Source organism: Neomonachus schauinslandi, chromosome 8, assembly GCF_002201575.2.
Source record: "Neomonachus schauinslandi chromosome 8, ASM220157v2, whole genome shotgun sequence".
NCBI lineage: Eukaryota > Metazoa > Chordata > Mammalia > Carnivora > Phocidae > Neomonachus > Neomonachus schauinslandi.
In genome coordinates this window covers 41,690,607-41,708,676 of record NC_058410.1, presented here as the reverse complement: position 1 = coordinate 41,708,676, position 18,070 = coordinate 41,690,607, and the positions used below count along the sequence as shown (strand labels likewise).

General features: G+C 35.7%; 1 protein-coding gene across 1 annotated transcript in view; it reads right to left on the bottom strand.

The window, feature by feature from the left end:
* The window catches only part of TBC1D32 (TBC1 domain family member 32), a 207,882-nt gene that overhangs the window by 66,464 nt on the left and 123,348 nt on the right, over positions 1-18,070 (bottom strand). Inside the window, exons 24-26 of the mRNA XM_044917351.1 lie at positions 11,038-11,160; positions 9,587-9,695; positions 8,766-8,859 (exon numbers count right to left, since the gene is read on the bottom strand). Of these exons, the coding sequence (XP_044773286.1) occupies positions 8,766-8,859; positions 9,587-9,695; positions 11,038-11,160 (326 nt within the window). The remainder of the gene's footprint in view (positions 1-8,765; positions 8,860-9,586; positions 9,696-11,037; positions 11,161-18,070) is intronic.

The following is an 18,070-nucleotide window of genomic DNA, read 5'->3' as shown; positions in this document are numbered from 1 at the left end:
TCAATATAGATTAATGAGAATGGTCTTGTTAAAATAAGAACATTGTTCCAATGACAAAATTACAGTATTTGTAGTTGAAAAGGCTAAATTGTAATATCTTTTAATGCAAACGATTTAAAATACCAGCATGTCTTGGGGCGCCTGGGTGGCTCAGTTGGTTAAGCAGCTGCCTTCAGCTCAGGTCATGATCCCGGGGTCCTGGGATCAAGCCCCACGTCCGGCTCCCTGCTCGGTGAGGAGCCTGCTTCTCCCTCTCCTTCTGCCTGCCATTCTGCCTACTTGTGCTCTCTCTCTATCTCTCTGTCAAATAAATAAATGAAATCTTTAAAAAAAAAAAAATTAAAAATACCAGCATGTCTTGAGAGCTAGGATAAAATATGCAGGCATTAAGAATGTAACTACAAAACCCATCAACTTTATTTCTCATTCACTGCACAATGCCTAACTCCAGAGACAGAGACTATAGTACTCTTGTTCTTCAGTTCCAGCTCTAATTTAGAAACTTTCTCTATTAATATTTGTTTCTTTCTATTGAACAAAATACATTGCAAAGATTATTTTATAAATATTAGTCTGCAATTACAAAATGTTCAAAATAAATTTATATATGATACCTATCAAAAAGCCTTTTCTACCCCCAAACATATTATTAAACATTGCCAATGGTTTGCATTTTTGTTTATGCTTTTATAAAGAACCAAATCTATGCAAATAATATAGATTTAATACAGTGGCTTAGATTCAAGTTTCTCACCTAAGAATGGTCCTAACAGACATTTGATCAGTACGTGGAACCTAATTTCAACATATATTTTATACTGAATTCATTCAGAGCTGAAAATGTACAAACTAAAAAGTAAATTTTAATTGGAATTCACTTCAATTTTATATGATGTCCTCCCTCCTTTTCTTATTAATTTGAAGAGAGCAAAACTACTTCATGTTGGGGGCGGATTACTACAGTGAGATAGTTATATCTCACATATTATGAACTTTAAAAATGACCTGTTTTTTCATATAGGAATAATGTCATCTAAGAATATCCAATTAAAAATATCTGAGCAATCAGACTATAAAGATTTTAACATTATGTGGTGCATTCCATTAAAGGGAACGATTATCACCAAGGAACTTACTCTTTTATATAGTATTTGAAAGAGAATGTTTTGCCAGGCAGAAAATCAATTTCCTATCAGATAAGTAAAAATGCAGCAGAGGAAGCAGTAAAGTTAAGATACTGAAACTACACAAGATTAAATTTGAAGTAATCACAGAATAAAGGCTGTACATTTTTTTGGTTATTTTTTTCAATTGTGGAAAAAATGAGATGTAATGCTAACAGTGTATACCTTTTATGTGCTATAAAAACATAAGGTACCACTTTGTAAATTATAAAATAACTATAATAAAGGTGTCTACTTCATGAATGATATATACAGAAGTCTAGCTCAAGGGGCTTTCTAACTGCAAAGTTATTGATGCTCTAAAAAAATGAGTGAGATAGGGGCGCCTGGGTGGCTCAGTCATTAAGCATCTGCCTTTGGCTCAGGTCATGATCCCGGGGTCCTGGGATTGAGCCCCGCATCGGGCTCCCTGCTCAGCGGGAAGCTTGCTTCTCCCTGTCCCATTCCCCTTGCTTGTGTTCCCTCTCTCGCTGTGTCTCTCTCTGTCAAATAAATAAAATCTTAAAAAAAAAAAATGAGTGAGATAAGAGATCATTCTAGGTTTGAGTAAAAACTTCTCAATTTACATATTAACCTGAAAGGAATTCCCAACGTCCACTGACAAAATTTGGAAGATAGTGTTTGATGACAGGAAAAATAGAAAAGAAATTCAATGTTAATTCATCCATTCATTCAATAGACATTTATTGTTGTCTACTACCTAAGGCAGGCAGCATTTTTGTCTCATGGAAGTTACACTCTAGGGCAGCTGATAGTGAACAAATACATAAACTCATAGTAAGGTACAGTGCTAATAGTGGAATCCACAGATAGCAAGCCAGAAGGGAAGAAGTATGTGTTAGATAAGGTGGAGATAACTTCTCTGAAGAAGTAACATTCAGATTCAGCATAAAAGGTTAAGAAGGAACTACCTGTGTAAAGAGGAGGAGGTAGTACTCCAGGAAAAGGAAAACATCAAGAACAAAGGCCCAGAGGCGTAAACTTAATGTATGTATGTATGTATGAAGTTCCCCAATCATATATCCCATAAGGAATTTATATCTAGAATATATAAAGAACTCTTACAACTCAATAATAAAAAGACAAATAATTTAAAAAATAGGCAAAGGATGTGAATAGTCATTTCTCTAAGAAAGATATATAACATGAAGAGATGCTCAACATTATTAGTCATCAGGGACATGCAAATCAAAACCACAATGAAACTGCACTTCACACCCACTAAGACGGCCAGATCACAACACATGATGATGATGATGATGTGGAGAAATGAGAATCTCATAATACTGTTGGTGAAAAGATAAAATGGTGCAGCTGCTTTAGAAAATAGTGAGCCAGTTCTTCAAACTATTAAACATAAAATTACCATATAACTCAGCAATTCTACTTCTAGGTATATATTTTAGAGAAATAAAAACATATATTCACGCAGAAATTTGCACATGTTTACCGCAGCATTATTTCTAATAGCCAAAAGGTGTAAACAATCCAAGTGTCCATCAGCAGATATAAATATACAAACAAACTGTGGTACTTGCACATAATGGAATGTTATTTAATTATAAAAAGGAATGAAGTACTAATCCATACTACAACGTGAACAAACCTTTGAGATGAACCTTGAAAACATTATGCTAAGGAAAAACGTCAGTCATGAAATACCACATACTACACTATTCCATTCATATGAAAAGTCCAAACTAGAGAAATCTCCAGAGACAGAAAGTAGATTAGTGGTTGCTTAGGGCTGGGTGAGAGAAGTGGGGGAAGAGGGAATACTGGTGGTGAAAACGAGGTGGTGAGATGTTCTAAAGTTGTTTGTGGTGATGGTTGTACATATCTATTAATATACTAAAAAATCACTGAATTGCATGCTCTAAATGGGTGAATTATATAGTACATTAATTACATTTCAATAAAGCTGTTTTTAACAAAACAAAACAACAAGACCCACAGGGTTATGCAGAGTATGTAGGTCAATTACTATAGAGAGAAAGGCCATGAGATGAAGTCAGGGCAAGGGAGAGAAAAGAATGGGAAAGTGACACATTTGTTTATACAGCTGGCTCCCATTAGCTGTTACTGTTTACTTATTAGAAAGCCCAAAGGAGGTAAACTCTTTCTTGTTTTGTTTCGTTTTTTGTTTTTTAAGGAAGGGCCTTTGGAAGGATATGTGGGTAAAGAGTGACATGGTGGACTTGCAAGGAACATGCAGAAGTTCACTTGCATTAGGAGTCACTAATATATTTGAGGTTTTCAATGAGTAGCCATCCAAATTTCTAAGATCAAAGAAAAACAATGCCACGTGGCCCTGCTGCCAGTGGCCCTGGGAGTCAGTGCTGTGCTTTTACTGCTCGGATGGCCCTGTCAGGAGTACGAGAAACATACAAGCCATGACACAAAAAACTCACTCTCTACTTTGAAGATACCAGCCCCAGCTGAGTGAATACAGATCCAAATGGTCTCCTGATAAAGACAGGCATTCCACCGTAATAAGGTATATAGAATACAGGTATAATCTAGATTGCTGATTATTTTATAATTCAGCCTGAATAAACATTATAAAAGTAATTTAAAAATAAATTGAATATAGGATGCTAGAAAGGAAGGAACAGCAAATTTCTCACCTTCAGATATCTCTCTAATGCTTCCAATAACCAGAGCATGCTATTTAATCCCTCACGCCATTTTTATTTCTCAGTATGAAAGTACTGGATTTCTGTTCCTGTTTAGGGAAGGAAGTCCCATCCTGGACACACCAAAATGGAATGGAGTAGAGCAGACTGGCCGATCAGGGGTATAACAATAACTCCTGGGAGATCTAAGTTTAGCTTAGGAAGACAAAGCAATCTGTTTTGTTTTGTTTATCCCATGATCTGTTTCATATAGAAAAGACATTATGAGTCAATCTCCAGTAGTTCACTTTAACAGCTCCTGAACACACTAACCCGTACTGGCTTTTAACCACAGCACAACTCTCCTTTCTCCCACTCCCCTTTCCTTTTTCTCTGCGGCACAGGTAATAGTAAGTTACTGCACTCACAACCTTCTTCCAATTTGTCTAAACTCTAGGGTAACAGAAAGGTAATATTCCAAGTTATTTCTACCACATGGAAGAGAATTTTTTCATGTGTGTAAGATTATTTATATATTACACACCTGTGATACATACACATGTGCACATGTGTACATATATACCTGTACATGCTTATATATGTATACACATAATGTACGTATATACGTACACAAATAGATAATATTAATCACTAGCTTTTAAAGGGCTTTTACATTTTAGTATGGTGACCCTAAAATGGTGCACAAAGAAAAATAACTGAACCAGATGATGTCTCAAGATTCTTATTTACAGATGAAGATAAATTATTTAATAGCTAACACTAATGCCAATGAGCTAACAAGAGGCAATTTAACAGATGAGGAGATGCTAACTGTAGCAAGGAGGATAAATGTCGAAGCTGGGAGACAAATGAGAGGATGTCACCATGTGCACACAACCAAAGTTGATTTTTTTCCCCCCACAACAATGAAATTATATCCCAAAATTTTGCAGCACAAATGACAACTAACATAACACCTATCAGAATCAATGAATCATTATTTTCAAGTAAAAAAAGCAAAATGAAAAGTATAAGAACTCCTGCCTTCAAAATAGCTATGTTTTAAAGTATTATAAGCTCAAAGACAGTATATTTAAAATTGTACAATGTTTAGTTTATTGAACTGTATTTAACCAGAAACATACTTTCAATTTAGCTTTATAGGTGTTAGAAATTCATTGGCTCCATTTTTCTCATTGAGTTCACAGAGATATCTCTGTGATGTACATTCTGGATTATCCACTGGTGCCTAGATCATTCTCTCCTGCTTAACAAAACTAGAACCACTATTATTAGGAGGAAGTATTAGGTACTGCTATTAAATTGAGAATAATGTCTTAGTCAAACACTTGTGTTTTAGGGACAAAGAGAAAGACAATAGAAGTTGTTGTCCAATATGGTGGGGAAATGTGGAATTAAAGAGGTTTGAAATGGTACTAAAGTAAAACAGCATTGACAGGAATGAAGCCACAAATGTATTGGGCCTTGTTAGCGATGGGAAGCCATTGGAGGGTTTCAATTAAGGAGTAACGGGATGCAATGAACATTTCAACAGCATTACTCTGGTTGCTGTGTTGAGAACACACTGACTACTTGGCAGATTACTGCAATACAGGTGAGACAGGAGGGCTGTCATGCAAGAAAGGGATTTCAGATAAGCAGAGTCAAGAGCATTTGCTGACAGATTAGATGTGGGTATCAAGACAAAGAGAAGTCAAAGAATGCCTTCAGGTTTATTGCCTAAAGAACTGGAAGCAAAAGTTGCCATTTCTGAAATGAGTAACAAAACCAAAGGAACAGATTTTGAGGAAGTATGAGAAGTTTATGTCAGACTTGTTAGATGTGGTGTGCTTATTAACCCTCCTAGCAAAGGTGTCAAGTAGGCAGTTAGGTATGAATGCAGAGTTGCGGGGAGAGACAGAGGTTAGAGATATAAATCTGACAGCCATCAGCATACTGGACAGGATTTTAGTCATGAGATGAGATGTTCCCCATGACTAAGTACAGCTAGAAAAACAGGCGACTTAAGAACTGAGCCCCGGGGCACTCCAAAGCTTGGAGGTTAGAGGGAAGTGAAAGATCAAAGGAGACAAAAGAACTTGCCAGAAACACAGGATGAAAATCCCATCATGCATTTTCTAGAAGCCAAGTGAAGAAAGTGTTTCAAAAGAAAGGGAGGGAGTGAACATGTTAAATAACAATGTTAAATCTAGTAGGATGAGGACTGATCTATACAGTAGATCTAATCACAGTGTAATGGTAGGGGTGAAAGCCTCTTTAGCTTTGTGGGTTCAGGAGAAAATGGAAGGAGTTACTGGAATACCAAGATTAGACAACTCCTTCAAAGAATTTTGCAAGAAAAAAGGACAGAAATTTAAAAGTGGGTTCAAAAGAAGATATTTTAAATATGGAAGAATTAACAGCATGTTTGTCGGTTCACAAAGAGCCACAATGGAGACCCATCCACAACACCCCCCAAAAACAGCAATAAAGGAAAAAGGGAGAACTGTTAGAAGCATTATCTTTGAGAAGAAGATGGAATGTAGCAGCCAGCCTTTCTCAGTAACATTGGCAGTTTATTCATAGTAACAAAAATCCGAAATTAGAATAGATTCAGCTAAGTGAGTTGGTGTTTATCAGGAGCACATGGAAGATTTTTTTCTGTTTCTATTTCCTCAGTAACCTAGAAAACAAAATTACATCATCAGATAGGATGGACAAGGATGGAGTGAAGGTTTGATGAGAGAAGATTTTAAAATGATCATCTAGGAGAATACGGACCTGGGGACACCATGTATGACTGCCCGGCAGTATGATAGGCCCACTTACAGTTAATAACCATTCTGCAGTTATCTTCTGGGCTAGAGAGAGATGCTATTATTACTCCCTTTTCTAAATCACTCACAAGAGTAGAGCAGGAATAAAATTATATTCCTCTGTAAACCAATTCCTAGGAATTGATGTTGTAGCTTTTCTTTTCAGGAAGTGTCCATCTAACCTTATTTTTCTTACTTCTGTCTGCCTTGTTCTGTTTAAAAAATAAGGGACATTTTTTTAATCGAACTATTTTGAAGAACCAAATAATCAGATATGACAGTCACATAATAAAACTCATAATGAGTGAATTTGTTGTTCAAAAAATTAATATTAATTTCCAAGTGAAACTCAGCAAAGACAACAATGCTTTATTATAACAAGGAAAGGATCAGGAAAAGGGTTGGGGTACCAAGAATGGATCATGTCTTAATATATCATTTTATCTCCAATGCCTAGTGAAGCACCTGATAATTAGCACTTGAGAAAAACGTTAAATAAAGGAATGAGGGGGCAAATAAATGATGAAACCTACAACAACAATGACAAAATATAAAGGCATTAAGAAGAATGAAAGTAGGAATAGGAAAGCATGAGAGTAACAGACTGAGAAAGGCTTGGGTTCACTGAAAGATGTGAGTCAGTGGGGTAAAGTGTTCAAAATGGTATTCTCTCAAGAGTTTTTTCTTAAAAAATACTTCCTATCACTCACACATCTCTGAAAGCAATAGATTAGGTTGCACAAGAGGAAAACAAAGGCAAAATTTTTAGTGCATTATAAAGACAGATATTAACTTTAGGGGCACCTGGGTGGCTCAGTCGGTTAAGTGTCTACCTTTGGTTCAGGTCATGATCCTGGGGTCCTGGGATTGAGCCCCACATTGGGAATCCCTGCTCAGCAGGGGGTCTACTTCTCCCTCTCCTTCTGCCCCTTCCCCTGCTCATGCTCTCTCTCTTGCGCTCTCACTTAAACAAATAAAATCTTAAAAATCTTAAAAAAAAAAAAACTTAAAAAGCTCCCTTTCTCTTTCCCTAACCCCTAAGTAGACCGAAATAAAAAAACAAAGCACAATTTTTGTTTCTATGCAACTGTGAGAAATATAATGTATATCTCAAACACTGGATAGAAATAAAAACAATACATATCAATTGATGGCTTCTTATAATTGTTTCAAAGCAAGTAAATGTAGGAAAAAGTGAAAGATACATGAAGTCTCACACAGAAACATTTTTGCAACAATCACTCCATACAATCTTAACCTATGTTAAATGAATCTTATACCTATTTTTTTCCAGCACAACTTCAATAGTATTAAAGAAGATCACACTGATAAAAGATTTAACTTCTCAAATTAGTGAGTAGTTTGATCATATATCTTCATATTTCATCTTAGAATTCTCTAATCTAAGAACGGTTTGAATTTTCATTGCTCTCACAATAAAGTCTTGAGCTACACTGGTCTTATGGCTGACCTTGGCATACCAGTTGTCTTAATTCTGGTCTCTCTTGCCCTCACATACCAAATCTCAGACATCCTGAACTACTCACAGTTCTCTAAATATAATTTGCTCCTTTCAAGCCTCTCTGCTGTTTTCCTTTGTCAAAAATGCTCTTATATTACCCAAGAACACATATTTCGTGCCTTGCTTTAAACTTTGATTTTCTTTGGAAGGGTGTCCTGCATATATGCTATGCTAGCAGGCTACACATTTGACTAGTTCCTATCACACTGCACTACCATACAATTATCTAATTACTTGTATGTAGTCTCCAAAAGTTCATGAACTCGTCTGAACTTTTATTATATTTATATAATTTACATTATATTTATATTTCAAATCTTGAGGACCCAGAACTTATGTATGGCATGCAGATACTAAAAAATATTACTCTGCTGAATAACGTTCTATGTATCTAGAATTCATAAAAAATCATAACTCCTTTTTTTAAAACAAAAAGCTCTGATAAGAATTATTCAATATCACACAAATAATTTAGTAAGAAATTTACAAAGAAATAGGCATAAATGTATCTATATACACAAGCTGAATAAAAAATAGTATTAATCTCCCATAATACTACTTTATCTTTTTTCAAATTATAACCACAAAAGCACTAAAATAACATGGCAGTTGATGGTAAATATCTTACCTTGTTTTAGATCAGCATTTCTTGTAACTTCTGAAAGATAGCAGTTAGGTAAAGGATATGATGAAAACATTGGCCAAGGATATGGATCATCACCCTAATAAAGAAGACAAATAACTTCAGGAAGTAATATAAAATATTGAATTTTAAGGCTTTCTGAAATACTAATTTAAACTGGCTTTTGTTTCATAGATACTAGAGTTGTAACCTAACTAACCAAAACCTATTTAACAATTACAATTCAATACTCCAAAGGATAATAACTAAAATGAAATGTAATAGAAATGACATTACACAAGCCCTGAAGACAAATATATGGTAACTTGTTCTAGCAACTAGGACTGATAATGGTAGCCTTACTATTTTTTTTCCATGAAAGAGAAATTATAGTCTTCAAAAGAAACCTGTATTTCCTATATTGAAATAGGAAACAAATTCAAAAAACCAAACTGTTTATCTTGTATTGTCAATCATTTCTATCTCATCTTTCCCAGACTGACAAAGCAAAAATGTACTTAAAAAAAAAAAAAAGCCCTTCAAGGAAAAGCCAACGTCTATGAATACTGATGAAAGTACTCAATATTGCTAATTAAATACAAAAAAAATCTTCATCTAATAAAAATTAGGTATCATGAAAAAGACATTGAAAGTAAACATCATAGACACAGAAAAATGACAACTTTTTAATGAAACTATAGCCTACTCTGCAACACAAACTAGCACTTATGACCCCTCTGTCACAAAGAATGCTATTTTCATTTTAAAGTGTTTATTTGTATCCTACAGCTTTTCTATTGACAAATATTCGTCTTTACCCTACTCACCTTCTCCAATACCCTTGGGGGCAAAATACGTTCCATGGGACCACCAATAAAATTTATTCTAACAAGAACATGATTTCTCTCTACCGATAAGCCATCGATTATGAAATCCCTGAAAAATAAACATATCAATTTTGTTATCTTAATTGAATATGATTTAATTCCAGAACCAACAGTGGAATGTAAAGAAAAAAGAAAATTTTCTATAAAAAAGTCTGGAAAATGATTAACAATGTATCACTTAAAAAGGGCTAAATTCACTTTATCTTACAGCTTTTTTGTCAGAAAGCAAAGAACTGATGGAGATATAATTCAGGCTGCATGTGTAAGATGAGTCATTAAACAAAATGTTTGATTTCGTGTCCCTTGTAGTAACTCTTTACTCCATTCTCTTAATATTTTCTTGTCAAATGTTACTGCATTTAAAGAAATGGAATTAAGACCTACATTATTTCCACAATGACTTTTTCACATTTTTAGTAAAGGTTCCCTTAGGTTCTAGACTCAGCACCTTAAATTCAAAATCTAAATGTTGCTTTTGAGCAGGTTCCACACTTCCTGCAGCTGTTAATACCATCCTTCTATATCAAATCTAGAGAACCCAGTAATGTGCCTGGTCGTCTATATTCTTCTAAATCCCAGCTAGAATGGAAGCACAATTTTTTTTTAATTACTGAGATGAAAACAATACCAGATATTGAATATGTATTCAATAAATGTCAGCCAAATTGAAGTAATGACAAGTGTGGTAGAAAAAAATCATCAAGATATTACCATAACCTCATTTTGCAATAAACAGAGCTTATGAATATGAATTAACATAATTAAGAGAATGGAGTAAAGAGTTACTACAAGGGACACGAAATCAAACATTTTGTTTAATGACTCATCTTACACATGCAGCCTGAATTTAAAGGTGATACAACTTCATGGAACTATCAATAAAATCAGGTCAAAAAAAAAAAAAAAGCTAAATTAAACAAAAAACTCAGAAAGCAGTACTGTTCAAGCCTTCCCCACGAACATCTATCACAATCTTTCTAATGGTGACATTTATATTTTAATTGCTTTTTATTCTGTTATTCAAATCTGCTGAATTCAGATAGGGGAAAAACATGAAACTATACACACAAAATTATTGTCTTAACAGAGCATCTGTAAAGAAAACTATTGTTGGGCGCCTGGGTGGCTCAGTTGGTTGAGCGACTGCCTTCGGCTCAGGTCATGATCCTGGAGTCCCAGGATCGAGTCCCGCATCGGGCTCCCTGCTCAGGGGGGAGTCTGCTTCTCCCTCTGACCCTCCCCCCTCTCATGCTCTCTCTCTCTATCTCATTCTCTCTCTCAAATAAATAAATAAAATCTTTAAAAAAAAAAAAAAAAAAAAAAAAAAAAAAAAAAAAAAAAGAAAACTATTGTTAATAATATTGTCTTAACAGTTTTGCTTTTGTTTTTACCTGTGGCTTTCAGAGGTCTCTAAGATATTTTCTTCTTGAGCATTTAGCAACGTTTCAGATACTTGATACTGAGCCTCTAGTAGGAGAAGAGTGTCTAGATCACAGCATACCACACTTAATAACCTATATAAACAGGAACAATAAAAACAGATTTTATAAAATATATTCTAAAAGTTTAGAAACTTTCTTGGTGTCTCACAGTAATACCTACACATGGAAATACAAATTTTATGAGAAAGATCACAGTTACTTCAAATACATTTGTAATAATTTTGATTAGTAATAGACTTCAAAAGTTTTTCTCTTTGGAATATTATTTAAAGACCATGGGCAATTTCTAATCCAGTTTTTCTAAAAAAATTATCTAAATCTAGGACTAGTAAGTTCTCACAACTAATTTAAAAATTATATAGGGAACATTAGCACATCCATAAAAACTGCAAATTGCCACCACTTTTTATCAACAATTAATTACATAAGGAATGACAGAATTATTTTGCTACCAATCCAGGAAATGTTCACTAGGTGAAATGTCAATGGCTGACTTTATAATAGTCAAATAAAGCTGAGAATACCAAAACACACTGATCTCTCTCTAAACATGCATGATTTCCACCTGTCTCTCAACATTGCTAAAAGAAAGATAAGTGGAAATCATGTGGATCTCATTGTGATACAAGAGGACATACACTGCACAATCTATGAAATATTCTTGCCAAGAAAACTGAACCTGAAACTAACCAACAATTACTATACATTACACTATCAGTTTACAGGAAATACAAAAATCAGAGAAATATATTAAAAGATGACACAAGGAGGAAAGAGTCAACCAAATTAAGAATTTAGAAAATCCCACACATCATTATATATTATTTCTTCTGGGGAAAAAATATGAAAACCAGATAAGGTAACTTACAAATTAAAAGCAAATGTGAAGATTTTGTTCTGACGGTGATTCAAGCAAAAACTGTAAAGTGCATTTTTGAGTCACACAGGAAAATATGGGATAGGTACTAGAGGAGATCAAGAAAATGGTGTTAAGTTAGCTGTAACAATGACAAAGTGGTAATGCTTTTTTTTTTTTATAAACAGGTCTTATATGTTAGAGATACATACTGAACTGTTCGTAGGTAAAATGGCATATCTGGAATTTGCTTTAAGGTACTTAAGAAAAAATATGTATGGGAGTGAGAGAGAGCTAAAACAAGATTGGAAAATACTGATAATTGATAAAAACAAGGCACATGAACTTTCATTATATTATTGCTCTTTCTACTTTTTATATGTTTAAAAATTCTATGATAAAAAAGTATATAAAAAAGATAATGTGAAGGTAACAGCAGGGGCTATGGTAGATTGAGTGGTTAGGGACAATTTCTCTGAAAGGCGGCATTTGAGGAATCAGGAGATCCAAGAAGAAGCTAACCTTCTAATCACTCATTTCCTGATTTATCTTAGAGTTATAGTCAAACATGAGCATAAAGTCATACTTATAAGAACATTTATTGCTGAGTGGTCATAAGAGTAAATAAAAAATTTTAAGTGTCCACTCATAGAATGAAGTTCAAATGTTTGGAGTAGATTTTATAGTGGTATACTATGCAGAAATTAGAACAAAGCAGCTATATATGTTTAGATAAAGAATTATCTCCAAAGTACGTTAAGTGAAAAAGGAGAGGCACAAAGCATTGTATATAGCAGTAGCATTTGAACAAAAATGGAAAAGCATTTGAATATACCTAAATATATATTTGAGTCTTTTTTGTTTTGTTTTTGGGGTTATTGAAAAAAGATTTATTTATTTTGAGAGAGAGAAAGAGAGCATGTGCACACAAGGGGAGAGGGAGAAAGAGAGAATCTTAAGTGTGGAGCCTGATGTAGGGCTCAATCCCATGACCCTGAGATGGACCTGAGCCAAAATCAAGAGTCAGACGCTTAACTGACTGAGTCACCTAGGTGCCCCTAAATACATATATGTTTTTACACAGAATCTCTCCCCAAGGACAAAACAACTGGTAAGAATTGTTAGCTTTGGGGATGGGGAGGAGATCTGAGTGACTGGAGAGGAACATACTCCTCACTGAATGTCTTTTATAGTTTTTGAATTTTGGTGCAATTGCATGCTTTACCTATTCAATAGCATCCATAGAGAGAAAAAATGTTTGGCAGATGCCTTTAAGAGTCAAAAATCGCAAGAGGAGTTAAAATCGTGGAGTTGTAGGAAGACGTTATGTTTCCCTCATCCCTTGAACACAGCTAGATAATTATCAAATCATTCTGAACACCCAGGAAATTGATCTGAGGACTGAAAGAACAGACTGCACAACTAGAAGGAGAAAAGAGGCCACATCATGGAAGGTAGGAGGTGTGGTGATGTGATTTGGGGAAGAAAAGAATTGTGGTTGCTGCAGAGAGGAGGGAGCCCTGATCATGGAGAGATGAGAGAGAGAGAAAAAAAGAGAGAGGCTGAGAGAAAGCACAGAGGGGATTACACAAAAACACTGAGTGCAAAAATAAGAGGGGCTGATTATCCCAAGTTTTTATAAACAGTGCAGCTTCTGAAGTCTTAGAAGTCCACACCACTGCCAGGATAAACCTGGGGGGCATAGCAGTGCTCTTGTAGAGAAGGAGGGCAGAGGCCCCGGAGCTGATGGCATGCTCTGAGGATCCCCTGGGTCATGATGGAAGAGAGTTCCTCTTCTTAGAGTGCATTTGGGAGAGGTGGCACTGTCTATCAGGAGACAAAACAGCCGCAGGTGATATTGAGCTGCCCTGTTCATTACCATATGAGCAGAGATGTCTGCTGAGGGCAGCTCATCTGGATGTGGGCTTTTTGCCACACTTTACCATAAACTCTAAACTCCTGCACTATCATGCAACTGCTTTTCTGGGACAAACTGGTACTAGCCACAGCTCGGTAAGACCCTCCCCCAGAGGATCAGTGCCAGGTCCCGAAAATTTGGAGTTTTAAAACACAGCCGCAAGCCTGTGATAAAACACAAGAGCACTAGGCCACCGGTGGGCAGATGGCTTGGACACAGACAGGGTGAAGGCAGGAATCTCACGGAAGCCAGGGACACCAGAGGGGAGATTGTTTGTTCTTCTGTGAGGGCTTCCTGAACAGTGATGGGTGTGAACTCCTCTGTCCATGAACAAGAGCAGGCTGACACCATTTTCACCCCTCCTATCAGCACAGAAGGACTTTAGCAAGAGGCACAGTACACACAGTGGAGGCTTGAGCAGCTTACACCACACCCTGCCCCTGTGCTCTACAAGTGCCTTTTTAATAAGGCAAGTGTGATAGAGAGCCAGAGCAGCAGCAGGGCCCTCCCCCAGAAGACCAGCACAAACCCTTGCATGCACCAGGTCTACTGATCACGGAGCGCTGCAAAGCTTCAGCTCTAGTGAAATTAGGACCAGGAACAGCTTTCCTAACACACAAAAGACAGACATAGACAAAATGCCAAGATGGAGGAATTCATCCCAAAAGAAAGAACAAGAAGAGGTCATGGGCAGGGAGCTAATCAAAACAGATATAAGCAATATGCCTGAACCAGAATTTAAAACAACAATCATAAGGATACTAGCTGGACTTGAGGAAAAAGCACAGAAGAAACCAGAGAGACCCTTACCACAAAGATAAAAGACCTAAAAACTAGTCAGGCTGAAATAAAAAATGCTATAACCAAGATGCAACAGACTGTATGTAATGAACACAAGGATGGAAGAAACAGAAGAATGAATAAGTGATATAGAAGACAGAATTATGGAAAATAATGAACCTGAAAAGAAGAGGTAAAGAAAAATATTGGCTCACAAATACAGACTTAGGGAACTCAGTGGCTCCCTAAAGCATAATAACATACATATCATAGGAGCCCCAGAAGAACAAGAGAAGGAAAAAGGGGCAGAAGGTTTATTTGAGCAAATTATAGCTGAAAACTACCCTATCTGGGGAAAGAAACAGACATCCAAATCAAGGAGGCATAAACAACTCCAACCAAAATCAACAAAAGCCTGCCAACACCAAGATATATAGCAAAATTGCAAAATACATAGATAAGGAAAGAATCCTGAAAGCAGCAAGGGAAAAGAAATCCCTAACCTACAAGGAAAGACAAAGCAGGTTAGCAGCAGATCACTCCACAGAAACCTGGCAAGCCAGAAGAAAGTGGCATGATATATTCAGTTTGCTGAATGGGAAAAATCTGCAGCAAAGAATATTTTATCCAGCAAGGCTGTCATTCAGAATTAAAGGAGAGACAGAGTTTCCCAGACAAGCAAAAACTAAAGGAGCTCGTGAACACAAAACCAGCCCTGCAAGAAATATTGAAGGGAATTCTTTGAGAGGGAAAGAAAAACCGAAAGCAACAAAGGCCAGAAAGGAACAGAGAAAATCTCCAAAAACAATGACTTTACAGGCAATACAATGGCACTAAATGCATATCTATCAATAATTACTCTGAATGTAAATGTAATAAATGCTCCCATCAAAAGACACAGCATATCAGAATGGATTAAAAAAAAAAATCCATCTGCATGCTGCCTACAAGAGACTCATTTAAGAGTTAAAGACCCCTCCAAATTGAAAGTGAGGGGATGGAGAACTATCTATCACACTAATGGACATCAAAAGAAAGTCAGAGTAGCCATAATTATATCAGACAAACTAGATTTTTAAACCAAAGACTGTAACAAGAGATGAAGAAGGGCACTATATCATAATAAAGGGGTCTATCAAACAAGAAGATCTAACAACTGTAACTATTTACAGCTCCCAACTTGGGAGCACCCAAATATATAAATCAATTAATAACAAACATAAAGAAACTCACAGATAATAATACAGTAATAGTAGCGGACTTTAACACCCCACTTGCAGTAATGGATAGATCATCTAAGCAGAAAATCAACAAGCAAACAACGGCTTTGAATGACACACTGGACCAGATGGACTTAATAGACATATTCAGAACATTTCATCCTAAAGCAACAGAATACACATTTTTTTCCAGTGCACATGGAACATTCTCTAAAATAGATCACATACAGAGTCACAAATCAGGCCTTAACTAGAAAAAAAGATTGAGATCATATAATGCATCTTTTCTGAACACAAGGCTATAAAACTTGAAGTCAACCACAAGAAAAAATTTGGAAAAACCACAAATACATGGAGTTAAAGAACATCCTACCAAAGAATGAATGGATTAACCAGGAAATTAAAGAAGAAATAAAAAAATACATGAAAATGAAAACACGATAGTCCAGAACCTTTGGGATACAGCAAAGGCAGACCTAAGAGGGAAGTATATATCAATATAGTTCTACCTCAAGAAGCAAGAAAGTCTCAAATACACAACCTAACATTACACCTAAAGGAGCTAGAAAAAGAACAGCAAATAAAGCCTAAAGCCAGCATAAGAAGGGAAATAATGAAGATTAGAACAGGAATAAACAATATAGAAACAAACAAAAAACAGAAGAGAACAATGAAATTAAGAGGTGGTTCTTCAAAAGAAATAATAAAATTGATAAACCTCTAGCCAGACTTATCAAAAAGAAAAGAAAAAAAACAAATAGATAAAATCACAAATGAAAGAGGAGAAATCACAACACCAAAGAAATACAATTATTAAGAGAATATTATGAAAAATTACATGTCAAGAAATTGGGCAATCTGGAAGAAATGGACAAATTCCTATAAACATACAAGTTACCAAAACTGAAACAGGAAGAGATAGAAAATTTGAACAGACCCATAACGAGCAAAGAAATTGAATCAGTAATAAAAAATCTACCAATAAACAAAAGTCCATGACCAGGTGGCTCCCCAGGGTAATTTTACCAGACATTTAAATAAGAGTTAACAATGGGGTAACTGGGTGGCTCAGTCAGTTGAGTGTCTGACTCTTGGCTTCAGCTCAGATCATGATCTCAGGGTCGTGAGATCGAGCCCCATGTCGGGCTTTACACTCAGTGGGGAGTCTGCTTGAAATTCTTTCTCTCCCTCTCCCCTTGCCCCTCCCGACTGTGGGTGCACACTCTCTCTAAAATAAATAAATCTTAAAAAAAAAAAAGAAAAAGAAAGAAGAGTTAATATCTATTCTTCTCAAACTGTTCCAAAAAGTAGAAATGGAAGGAAAACTTCAAAACTCATTCTATGAGAACAGCATTACCTTGATTCCAAAATCAGATAAAGACAGAATTATAGGCCAATATTCCTGATGAACATGGATGCCAAAATTCTCAACAAGATACTAGCAAATAGAATCTAACAGTACATTAAAAGGATTATTCACCATGACCAAGTGGGATTTATTCCTAGGCTGCAGTGGTGATTCAATATTTGCAAATCAATCAACATGATACACCACAGTAATAAAAGAACCATATGATCTTCTCAATAGATGCAGAAAAATCATCTGACAAGATACACAATTCATTCTTGGTAAAACACTCAACAAAGTCGGTTTAGAGGGAAAATACCTCAACATCATAAAAGCCACGTATGAAAGACCCACAGCTATTATCATCCTCAATGGGGAAAAACGGAGAGCTTTTCTTCTACTGTCAGGAAAAAGACAGGGATGTCCACTCTTACCACTGTTATTTAACATACTAGTGGAAGTCTTAGCCTCAGCAATCAGACAACAAAAAGAAATAAAAGGCATCCAAATCAGCAAGGAAGAAGTCAAACTTTCATTAATCACAACATGATACTCTATGTAGAAAACCCAAAAGACTCCACCAAAACATTGCTAGAACAGATACATGAATTTAACCAAGTTGTAGGATATAAAATCAATGTACAGAAATCTGTTGCATTTCTATCCACCAATAATGAAGCAGAAAGAGAAATCAAGGAATTGATCCCATTTACAATTGCACCAAAAACCGTAAGATACTTAGGCATGCACCTAACCAAAAAGGTAAAAGATCCGTACTCTGAAAACCATAGAACACTTATGAAAGAAATTGAAAAGGACACAAAGAAATAGAAAAACATTCTATGCTCATGGATTGGAAA